The following is a 12,672-nucleotide window of genomic DNA, read 5'->3' on the forward strand; positions in this document are numbered from 1 at the left end:
GGAGACACAGGCCGCGGGGGGGGGACCCCACCAAACACGAAAATGAAATCAAGTAAGGTTCGTATTTGCTGGTAAAGGAATAGCAAGAGGTATTTTTCAAAAAAACACAGGGCAGAATTGTATAATGATGTTTTTAAACCGAGGGTCGCCCTGAGCGGCCGACTGGAAAAACCCAAAGTGCCATGTCGCCTTTTAATTGCTAAACCAAGCATTTTAAAAAAAAATAAAACCACCACAGAAAAACGATGATGTGATTGCAAGGAAGGCTGTTCTTCACACACTGATTGGCTTATTTTCACAGTTCAACCACGCATTGCATTTCAGCTGAATTTTCCCATTTATGTTTGGCAGGAAGATTCTGCCATTTCGTAAGATTTTGTGGGTTTTTTTTGTATTTCACAAATGTATGCTGTAGAACTTACATTCTGCTGCCCCCACCAGCCACAAAGTTTTTCTGTACCATTTCATCATTAAATGGCCCCAAGTTTTAGCATGATGAGAGAGGCAGATAATCTCCTCCCTAGTCATAAGGCTTAATGAGATGAAGTGCATGCATGCTAATTGAAGCAAATGTGCCATTTAAATGTTACATGATCAGAACAATTGCACCCAGCTTGCGTGACTATTTCCCTTGATCTGGACACTATACGTCTGCTGATGCAGCCTAGAATAGCATTAGCTTTTTTTGCTACTGCATGACATTGCTGACTCAAGTTAAGACCTCTAGATCAGGCATCCCCAAACTTCGGCCCTCCAGATGTTTTGGACTACAATTCCCATCTTCCCCGACCACTGGTCCTGTTCGCTAGGGATCATGGGAGTTGTAGGCCAAAACATCTGGAGGGCCGCAGTTTGGGGATGCGTGCTCTAGATCCTTCTCACACGCATTACTGGCAATCCAGGTGTCCCCCATCTTATATTTGTGCAGCTGGTTCTTCCTGACTAAGTGCAGAACCTGACATTTGTTCTCCTTCGGCCTGAAGCGAGATGAGCACCGTACCCCATAGTCGCCTTTGAGTGGACTTAACCGTCCAGCGGTCCTTTACCTTTACCAACTGAAATTCATTTTGTTACGTTTGGGCCCCGTTTTCCAATCTGTTAAGGTCATTATGAATCCAAACTCTGTCTTCTGCGGCATTAGGTTTCATCCTTCCCAATGGCACAAACCTAAATTTCTCGTACGCCCTTGACACGTCTGGAAAATGCTGTCAATCTGGAGGCGACCTTAGCAACCAAGGAAGTTTCTGAAGTGATCCATTCTTATATGACAGCAAAAAGCTGCTTGCCCCTGTCTGCGTCAAATTAGGCCCATTTTAAAATGCAGGCCGCGTGAAACAACACACACAGGAGAGCAACTTTGCTCAAACCAGCTTACTTGCGAGCATAGAGCATTAGCACGTTTACATGGGCCCTGCCCCACATCTCTGGTGCGCTACCAACGGACATCTTGCGTCTCCTAGTTTGAACGAGGCACGTGGAGCCCCACACACTCCTTAGATGTCTGGCGTTTGTTAAAATTGGGCTTTAGTTCCACACACTTGAGAGAGAACACAAGATCCCAGACTGGAAGGGAGCACTTGACAATGGCTCCTAAGTGATTACCTGCCTGCTGCAGACAGGAAGCCAGCATTTTAAGAACTTCTGGTCTCCTATATTGTATTGGTTGCTATTTTCATAACATCAGAGGAAATGCTTAAGGGGGGGGGGGGCGAAAAAGAAAAAACAATGAAAAAAACAATGGGGGATTCAGTGAGTTACAAACCCATTTTTAGTCTCAACAGGAAACATTAACTGGTTAAGTACCAAACAAAGGATGACACATTAGCGCAGGACTTAGCAAGCAGCCCAAAGTTTAAGACGCTAATATTAGGCACCGCCAAAGAGGGAGAATGACTTTGATCATAGCTTTAAACAACAACAAAAGTTCCCCCCAACTTTTTCTACTAAAGCCAGATCTAAAGCAAATTTAGAGGGTCCTGATCAGGCGTAATGACTGTGTAGAAATGTACGGAAGCTAAAAATAAGTTTGATAAAATTTGCAAAACCGTTCACATGCTTCCAGTTTTGTGCTGGTACCGTGTTTCCCCTTTTTTAAGACACCGTCTTATAACATTTTTTCCTCAAAAAAACACACACCGTGTCTTATTTTCAGGGGATGTCTTATTTTTATTATAAAAAAATTCCTTCAGTAGCACCTTAAAGACCAACTAAGTTTTTATTTTGGTATGAGCTTTCGTGTGCATGCACACTTCCTCAGATACATGCATGCACACATACATGCACACATACATGCATGCATAATGGCTGGGAGCCACAGATGGCCTTGCCTTCTACAAATTTGTCTACTCCCATTTTAAGATCATCCATGTTGGTGGCCATCACTACCTCTTCAGTGAGCAAATTCCACACTCTTAACTAAGTAAAGAAGTCCTTTTTCCCCTGTCTGTCCTGAATCTTCCAACATTCGGTTTCATTGGATGTCTAGTGTTATGGGAGAGAAAAACTTCCCCCCTGTGTGTTTCTGTGCAGAGAGCAGCTAAGTCAGTGGTTCTCAAAGCGTGTGGCAGGAGAGGATGACAGGAAGAGGCAGGAAGATTCAAGGCCAATCGAAGGAACATTTAAACATTTCAGTGTAGCGTAGCTATACAACCAGAAAAGAGTTGGCCGTTCTTCTATCTACAGTTCTCCACGATTTATCATTGTGGATTTTCAACTTTGACAAATATGCAAGATCAGAGAAGAAAAAAGAGGCTTATTTGTGTTGATGAGATAAGAGGGTTTCTTTGTTTTTTGGTCTCAAATTAGATCCGATAGAAATGAGATTATCTGGCAAAATCAAGCTCACCGCTCTCATTGAATTTGTACTTAAGCTACATATGTAAGAGGTTCGTTTATAATTTTATTTTGGGAATTATTCATGTTCTCATGTAGCTGGATGCCCCGTGATCATACGATAAAGTAATTGCGTTCTGTGGAACAATTAATCAAGCACCATTAGGAGTTGGGTTTTTTTTTGTTTTCCAGCATATTTCTATTCAATAAGAAATTTGGAGCGGTGCAAGCAAAGGTCCAGCGCCAAGGGCCTTCTGGCGGTTCCCTCCCTGCGAGGTTACAGGGAACTAGGCAGAGGACCTTCTCTGTAGTGGCACCCGCCCTGTGGAACTCACTCCCACCAGATGTCAAGGACATAAACAACTACCCGACTTTTAGAAGACATCTGAAGGCAGCCCTGTTCAGGGAAGCTTTTAACGTTTGCTGTTTTATTGTGTTTTTAATTTTCTGTTGGGAGCTGCCCAGAGTGGCTGGCGAAACCCAGCTAGATGGGCAGGGTATAAATAATTGATGATGATGATGATGATACAATAATAATCTGTAGCCCTCCAGTTATTGCCAAATTGCAACACCCATCATTCTTGACCACTGGCTATGCGAGGTGATGCTTGTGAGTGATGGAATAATTTCAGAACTCTGCAAGCCTAAAGATTCACTGTCTCTGCAGCCTAGAGTCTGTCTGTCTGTCTGTCTGTCTGTCTGTCTGTCTGTCTGTCTGTCTGTCTGTCTGTGGAATCTAACTTTCTTGATATAAGGCAATTCACCCACTCCCAGCTGGAAGCAATATGGTCCAAGCACAGTGGCCAGCCATTTCTCTAGAAAGCTTCCCAGTCAGGAGGGCAGGACAGGCAACGAGAGGAGGGGCAGCCAGGTGCAAAGCTCTCCCTCTCACACATACACACGGATGACAAACAGCGTGCATGCATGCATGCAGGGAAACCCACAACAGCTCTGGCTTTCCCCCTCCCGAGAGCCAGGATCACAGCAGGGCACTCGTGCCAGGCTGGGTCCTGACTCTGCAGAGCAAGGCTCCTTTTGCTCGGGTAAGCCTGAAGTCAGCCGCGACGACTTCAGCGGGAAGAGCGTGCGCCCTGACCCTTGTTCAGGATGTTGTATAGAAAGGCTGCTGCTAACACATGCTATATTTCACTATTTGGGGAAAGCGACACCGGCAGTTTCCTCTCCAGAGAGCTCTCTTTAGCTGGGGGTGGGGGGTGGGGGACGACTCTCTGCCAACATCAAGCCGCCAGCTCACCACAGCGCCCTCTGCTGCAGCCTGGGGGAGGTGCACCCTTTAAAAAAAAAACTTTCCCAGAGGATAAATTGCAAGGTGAATTTATGGCATGCTTTTGTGGGGAAGGGAATAATCAGTGCCGGATTCACGTATAAGTTAAACAAGCTATAGCTTAGGGCCCCACTCTCTTGGGAGCCCCCCGCTCAAAAAAAATCACTATTAATATACTTCTTCTTAATTGTATTTCAGTTCAACAATTACTTTGATAAAATAAATCATTTGTTATTTGCTTGAAAGGCTTCTGAAGAGACGACCTGTTGCACCCTCCCCATTTGAATAAATAAATGAATAAATAAATAAATAAATAAATAAATGCATTCTTGTAATCTTTGCGTACGATTCCAAGCACACTCATTTTTGGGTCATACTGCACATTCTGTAGAACGGAATGTAACTCTGACATACAGTGGCAGGATAAGTCACAGTGTGGGTTTCTGCTGCCACCTCCTGGTTCCCGATAAGAAATGCATCCAACTCAGGGTTTCACAAATTCTGGACGTCCATTGACTCCTTTGACAAGCTTATAAAATTATCATCAAGCCCAGCCCAGATTCTTGGGAAATGTAAAGAAAGCAAATTCAAGAAATATCAATATATAACCAACACGGTTTACTCACCATTATTAGACAGCATAAAAGGCAAAGAAAAGAATTTTGCAGTATGGTCTGAGAATATTGTATTGTGGAATTGTTTTTATAAAATACAGTTTCTCACTGCCCTTTATTTCTGAGGCTCAGAGTTCCTAAATACATACCAGTATTTTGAACCTTCTAAACTTCTTTTCCTCCACAGGCCATTTTGAATCTCCTTTTGCTCTCTCTCCCCTCCCCCCCCCTTCTACTGACCCCAGTGAGTCAACATTGACCATTCTGGGAAATGTTGCCTTACTCTAACAGTCTTGGATGGAACTGCATATTAATAATAATAATAATAATAATAATAATTTATTATTTATATCCTGCCCATCTGGCTGGGTTTCCCCAGCCACTCTGGGCGGCTTCCAACAGAAAAATGAAATAAAATAATCTACCGGTATTAAACATTAAAAGCCTCCCTAAACAGGGCTGCCTTCAGATGTCTTCTAAAAATCTGGTAGCTGTTTTTCTCTTTGACATCTGATGGGAGGGCATTCCACAGGGCGGGTGCCACCACCGAGAAGGCCCTCTGCCTGGTTCCCTGCAACTTGGCTTCTCGCAACGAGGGAACCGCCAGAAGGCCCTCGGCACTGGACCTCAGTGTCCGGGCAGAACGATGGGGGTGGAGACACTCCTTCAGGTATACTGGACCCAGGCCATTTAGGGTTTTAAAGGTCAGCACCAACACTTTGAACTGTGCTCGGAAACGTACTGGGAGCCAATGTAGATCTTTCAAGACCGATGTTATGTTATGTGGTCTCGGCGGCCGCTTTTTTTCTAGAAGAAAAGCACTTCTAATTGCTATCTGGGCTGTATCAATTCTGATTGCAAGTGGGGGCACACATGGCTAAATGTTCCTTCCTACAAAAAAGGTCCCTCCACAGAGAAAATCTAGCATGTTTGGCCAAGCTAAAATACTTATTTCTTGACACACTAGCTTTCCATCCTCATCTGGTTTAGCCGGCCAGTTGAAGTCGTTCCCGGAATGTGACCACTATCGTGGGCCGGCAACTTCTAGGAGCCACAGTTGAGAGCGGAGTGCACATATGCCTTGCTGTAAAAAGAGAAAACCCTAAACTAGTGAAGAACAGCATAAAGCTACTCCTATAAACCTGCCATCGCTATTAAGATCACGCTTTTGGTGTCATATGACATCATTTCCCTTGCAGGATGAAAAAGGAGGCATGGCTTAACCTCTCCACAGGCAACATAGTCAAAGAAGAATAGAGTTTGAAGGGACCCTGAAAATCATCTAGATCAGGGGTCAGCAACCTTTTTCAGCCATGGGCCGGTCCACCGTCCCTCAGACCATGTGGTGGGCCGGACTATATCTTTTTGGGGGAAATGAAAGAATTCCTATGCCCCACAAATAACCCAGAGATGCATTTTTAAAAGGACACATTCTACTCATGTAAAAACACGCTGCTTCCCAGACCGCCCGCGGTCCGGATTGTGAAGACAATTGGGCCACATCCAGCCCACGGGCTTAGCTTGCCTACCCCAGGCCTGTCCCACTGAACTGTGGGGTTTTTTTCAGGGGGGCACCTAGCCCTGGCACTCGCCCCCAGAGCCCTGACAGCCAGAATCGTGTCGTCCTTTACTCAGACGACACAGGGCGCGCCGCCATTCATTCCGCATCAGACCGGAAGGTATGGGGCAGTATTTCAATATGAGTAGGAAAATGAGAGTACCGCTAAACGTTTTTTATTAAAAGAAAAAAAGCACTGCTTTTAATAATATATCATGCCCATACCTCTGTGGAAAATATTGCAGACACGATATAATTATACAAATCACTTTTAAAAAACAATTTTTATTAAAAAGCAATTACTTCCTGATAATTTTCTTTTAACTCACCAATGACTCTCAGTCCTCACACCTGTGTGAAAAATGACCCTGTGCTCCTCTGAGTCCACAACTAAAGGGCAGTATAACTACCCCTTATAACTGATTTCACCCCTGCCTAAAACAGCCCAGTGATGTGTTTGGTGCAACCCTTTACACTGATGTACATGGGCTTCATTCTGCAAATACCAAATGTGCTGTGTGTATTCTTACATCAAACTCAAAAATCCACAAATGCAATTTAGACAATAAAAAAAGCCCTTTACAGAACATAATGCTCCAATGACAGCAAGGAATGGTTCTTGGCCTGAATGGCCAGAGACCTGGCACGTTTCAGACACAGTTGGGAGCTTGGGGGCTGAACGGCTCTCCTGTTTGTTTGTCAAGCAGACAGAACAAGTTGTACAAAGCAGGGCTGGGAAAAGACTCACCTGCCAGGCTGGGAGAACCTTCCCTATGTCGTTGAGGTTGATTCCATCTCCGTCCTCGCTCTTCCCTTTTCCAATCCTGAGTCAGGGACAGACAAAGGGGCAAATGAACACCATGCGCAAAAATGTGTTCATGCACAGGCTGGCGGCTCATGGCTTACAAAGGAGTGACAAACAACACAAAACAAAACTTGAACTTGTATCATATGTGGTAGACTTGTAATAAGGTAAAGGCATATTGGAAAATGATACATAAGGATTTGAAGAAAATGTTTAGGTACACCTTTGTTAAAAAGCCGGAAGCATTTTTATTGGGTATTGTGGGTGAAGAGATACCAAAGGGAGATTTTTTTTTAAAAAAAACCTGTTTAAGTATGCAACAACCGCAGCAAGAATCCTTTTAGCCCAAAAATGGAAACAAGAATACCAATGAAGGAAGAGTGGCAGATGAAGATGATGGACTTTGTGGAATTAGCAAAGCTGACTGGAAAAATCCGAAACCAACGTGATCAAGCTTTCTAAAAAGGCTGGGGTAAAAGCATACGATATCTGAAGGACCATTGCAAGCAATTATCAACACTACAGCAGGGTTATAAGAAGACTTGTAATGATAATGGTCACTACCCTTTTATATTTATTTAAAATTTGTGATATTCTGAATGAGTGAAACGTAAAATGGAAAATGTATAAATGCTACGATATACAAATGAATTTTGAAAACCATGAGGCGGGAGGGAGGGAAGTCGACAGGCTCGTATGAGCAAAAGAAGTCAACACAAAGATGTGTTTAAATATCATAAAATGGAAAATTAATAAAATATTATTTAAAAAACCCACACAAAACCAAACTCAGACAGGTGTTTCTCCAAACATGGTAAATGCCGAAAAATCTTTCTTCTTCTCTCCGCCCCCCTCCCCCGCCGGTTCCAATTTTCATTTCCATGTCTTAATAATCCATCTTCCTCATCCACCAGGCCTCTGGCTGATCAACATTCAATACGCTTTTAAATGTGAGGTGGGGGGGGTGTTGTTCGTTCGCTTGTGTTATTTCTATTATGTGTTTTGTGGTTTTTATATAGACTTTTTTGGACACAGGTGGCACTGTGGGTTAAACCACAGAGCCTAGGGCTTGCCGATCAGAAGGTCGGCGGTTCGAATTCCTGTGACGGGGTGAGCTCCCGTTGCTCGGTCCCAGCTCCTGCCAACCTAGCAGTTCGAAAGCACGTCAAAGTGCAAGTAGATAAATAGGTACCGCTACAGCAGGAAGGTAAACGGTGTTTCCGTGCGCTGCTCTGGTTTCACCAGAAGCGGCTTTGTCATGCTGGCCACATGGCCTGGAAGCTGTACGCCGGCTCCCTCGGCCAATAACACGAGATGAGCAGCGCAACCCCAGAGCCGGTCACGACTGGACCTAACGGTCAGGGGTCCCTTTACCTTTTATATTGCCTTTCTATGCTGTGAACCGTCCCGCCCCTGCCCCCGAGATCTACAGACGAAGAGCAGTATACACTCAGATTTAATAAATTAAATAAACAAACTTCGCTTTCAGCTGCTGAGATGCGTACCAATGTCAACATTGTGACGCATTCCCTTCACAATAACACATTCCCAAAAGAAATCATGGCAGCTCCAGAGAAGAATAATAAGCAGAGAATAGTAATAAGCAGGTCTATGGTAGAACACAGAGGCAGCTGCAGTTTCATAGAATCATAGAGTTGGAATAGACCACGAGGGCCATCCAGTCCAACCCCCTGCCGAGCAGGAAACACCATCAAAGGATTCTTGACATATGCCTGTCAAGCCTCTGCTTAAAGGCCTCCAAAGAAGGAGACTCCACCACACTCCTTGGTAGCAAATTCCACTGCCGAACAGCTCTTACTGTCAGGAAGTTCTTCCTAATGTTTAGGTGAAATCTTCTTTCTTGTAGTTTGAATCCATTGCTCCGTGTCCGCTTCTCTGGAGCAGCAGAAAACAACCTTTCTCCCTCCTCTATATGACATCCTTTAATATATTTGAACATGGCTATCATATCACCCCTTAACCTTCTCTTCTCCAGGCTAAATACACCCAGCTCCCTAAGCCGTTCCTCATAAGGCATCGTTTCCAGGCCTTTGACCATTTTGGTTGCCCTCTTCTGGACACGTTCCAGCTTGTCAGTATCCTTCTTGAACTGTGGTGCCCAGAACTGGACACAGTACTCCAGGTGAGGTCTGAGCAGAGCAGAATACAGTGGTACTATTACTTCCCTTGATCTAGAGGCTATACTCCTATTGATGCAGCCCAGAACAGCATTGGCTTTTTTAGCTGCTGCATCACACTGCTAAGTTTGAGTTAAAGAGTGCTGGACTAGGACTGCTAAGTTTGAGTTAAAGAGTGCTGGACTAGGACCCAGGAGGCAGCGGTTCGAATCCCCAAGGCAGCCACGAAGCTTGACTGGGGTGACCTTAAGTTTACTGCCTCTCAGCCTTACCCATCTCACAAAGGTAGAAGAACCATTTATACCACCCTGAGCTCCTGGCCAAAAAAGGTATGGGTATGAGCAGTGATGGGGGAAGCCGCTCGGGCACCCAGAGCAGCAAACATGACGTGCACTCGGGAGCGGGGTGTTGCTACATAGTGCGCATGTGTGGCAACGTCCGTACGGCGCTGGAGCGGTGCTGCCACGGTGGGGTGCCGCCTTGTCACCCCTGGAGACCTGGCGCCGGGAGCGCACCGCCCCCACACTGCGACGCCATTGGGTATGGGTGAAATAAATAGCTTAGCAGGAAGGGGAGCTTATCACACACAGAGAGATGCCTCCATTCAATGCACAGAGCCCAGCAAAGGTATGCACAGTAGGGCCTTTATGGCTGCTTTCCCTTAAACAGCAGAGACAAAAATATTCCAGATGAAGCACAGAAGCAGCAGCAGTGGTGGACACATTTAAAGGTTCATCTGGCCCCTTCATTACATTTTTTAAAATAAGAAAACATCTCTTTCAGCAAGTTTTCTGGAGGAGAAGTTGGGTAAAGAACTGTTAAATGAACTCCTGCGGTTGGATTTCGTATGGAAGCGACAAATAACTTAAGGCTGCCTTTCTTCTATTGTAACTTAAGGAGTGACAGGATTGTATTCAACCTGCTTTACTATTTGCACTGATGTACATGACTCTGGGGCCCTGTAAGCAAGCAAATAAATAAGATCTACACTGCAAGCTTACACAACTTCCCCTGAAATTATCCTGGGCACTGTTTGGCCAAGTGATGCAGCTTCTCTGTTAAAGACACTTTCGCCCCCACCACCAAACTACATTTCCCAGGAGTCATTGTGGAAATGGGGAGGGGTGAGGCTTTTTAGCAAGTCCCTTTAAATCTAGAGTGTAGAGATACCCGTGGAAACATGTGCACCTATTTGTAGCCTGCACAAAAGGTCAGGAAGGCTTACTGCAATCTCTTTAAACAGCAAGAGTCCAACCAAAATAAGACGGCTGGGAGTTTCAATGCCACATGGACCACATATTTGCAGAAAAGTGTGTTCTGCTGTTATTCATCATTAAACAATGGGCAATGTGGATTTCTATGGAACTCATGGTTATAACATAACACAAACCAGAAAGACCGAAACCTTTCCCGCTGGTTGCATGCTTCCGTTTCTTTCGGAATAAAAACAGAAATTGGATTCAATGGCATTTCTTCGCAGGATTAACACTTGTTGACCCAATGTCTTTGATGTGAAAGGATTCTAAAAACCCATCACAGGATGAGACCTTGAAGCAACCACCTGCTTAACCTGTTGTACCTTAAAGTTTCAGTAGCACAAAAGAATCCTATATTCTATATGAAAGGCTGCGTGCGCGTCACAATTCTGCAGAAGTACAGGACAAAGCACAAGGTTGTTGTACCAGGTGCGAAATTTAGGTGCTTGAAAAGTTCACACCTTCCATTTCAATAGGATTTTCTAAACAGGTCTCTTGCTTCCTAGCTGCTTGGAAATGTGTTGGAACAAATTGCACAGGGCGGCCTTGGGCAGTTCGACAATGTCCACCCTTCATTTCTCCCTCTTTGAAACGGGATGTGGTACAGTAGTGCCTCGCAAGACGAATTTAATTCATTCCGCGAGTCAATTCGTTTTGCGAAAAAGTCATCTTGCGAATCGCGGTTTCCCATAGGAATGCATTGAAATTTCTTTTTTTGCCCATAGGAACGCACTAATTAAATTTCAATGCATTCCTATGGGAAACCATGATTTGCAAGACGAATTTTTTGCAAAACAAATTCGTCTTGCGAGTCACCATCAGATTGCAAGACGCATTCGTCTTGCGAAAAATTCGTCTTGCAGGGCATTCGTCTTGCGAGGTACGACTGTATTCGTCTCATAAGGCAGTGGTTGCGACAACCAAAGAGAGCAAATGTCTTTCACGCTTCTCCTTTTTTTCTTAAAACAAAAGGCACGTAATACTTTACCTCTGCTAATGTTATCACCATCCCCTAATACTGAACTCGGGTTGTCTGGCACCCTACTACCAGTCTGGATGCAAAACAAAATTAAGGAAGTGGTTTCTACAGTCAAGGGGAATTCCCCGGGAATGCAGAATTACATTGGTTAGCAAGTTAGAAGACAATTAAAAGAAACCCCACGAGATGAAACCTTCTCAAACGGTCCAACAAGGATCTACGCTAAACAAGTTTCTAGCACCTGTGGAATGTTGTGGGTGTCAGTGGTGTGTGTGTGTGTGTGTGTGTGTGTGTGTGTGTGTGTGTGTAGGAAAATAGAGGGGAGCTTGTATTGTTTGAACCCCAAACAATGCAGTGTCTCATGCGAGGAGGATTAGGGTCCGAATGCCTTGAGCCCTTCTCTGCCCATGATAAAAGGGAGGTTTCAGGAGCAGTGGAAAGTAAAAAAGGATACCCGTACTTCTTCCCTTTCTGCATCTCCAGAAACCACCCTCCGTCAATTATATGACCATGTTCAAGCCTGGAAGCACAGCTAAAGAGGACTGGATGGGTGGTGGGAAATAATGAATTGTCTTTCTCCTGAAACCACTCCTTTTCCTCTATGAGCTATAAACCAGGGGTAGGCAAACTAAGGCCCGGGGGCTGGATCCGGCCCAACCGCCTTCTAAATCCGGCCCATGGACAGTCCGGGAATCAGCGTGTTTTTACATGTTTAGGGAAGCTTTTAATGTTTAACAGACCATTGTATTTTAATATTTTGTTGGAAGCTGCCCAGAGTGGCTGGGGAAACCCAGCCAGATGGGCGGGGTATAAATAAATTATTATTATTATTATTATTATTATTATTATTATTATTATTATTATTTATGGGTAGAATAAATACTGCCAACCTAGCAGTTTGAAAGCACGTCAAAGTGCAAGTAGATCAATAGGGACCGCTCCGGCGGGAAGGTAAACGGCGTTTCCGTGCGCTGCTCTGGTTCGCCAGAAGCAGCTTTGTCATGCTGGCCACATGACCCGGTAGCTGTCTGTGGACAAACGCCAGCTCCCTTGGCCTATAGAGCGAGAAGAGCGATGCAACCCCAGAGTCGGACACGACTGGACCTGATGGTCAGGGGCCCCTTTACCTTTTTATGAGTAGAATATGCCCTTTTATTTACAATGCATCTCTGGGTTATTTGTGGGGAATAGGAATTCATTCATTA

The 12,672-nt window shown here is 44.6% G+C and overlaps 1 protein-coding gene across 8 annotated transcripts in view; it reads right to left on the reverse strand.

Moving 5' to 3' along the window:
* CTIF (cap binding complex dependent translation initiation factor) overlaps window positions 1-12,672 on the reverse strand; it is a 161,208-nt gene that overhangs the window by 83,402 nt on the left and 65,134 nt on the right. For all 8 annotated transcript variants that reach the window (XM_088653135.1, XM_088653134.1, XM_088653133.1 and 5 more), the window contains one exon: window positions 7,038-7,113. In XM_088653135.1, the coding sequence (XP_088509261.1) occupies window positions 7,038-7,113 (76 nt within the window). The remainder of the gene's footprint in view (window positions 1-7,037; window positions 7,114-12,672) is intronic.

The sequence above is a fragment of the Zootoca vivipara genome, chromosome 10, assembly GCF_965207765.1.
Source record: "Zootoca vivipara chromosome 10, rZooViv2.hap1.1, whole genome shotgun sequence".
Lineage (NCBI taxonomy): Eukaryota > Metazoa > Chordata > Lepidosauria > Squamata > Lacertidae > Zootoca > Zootoca vivipara.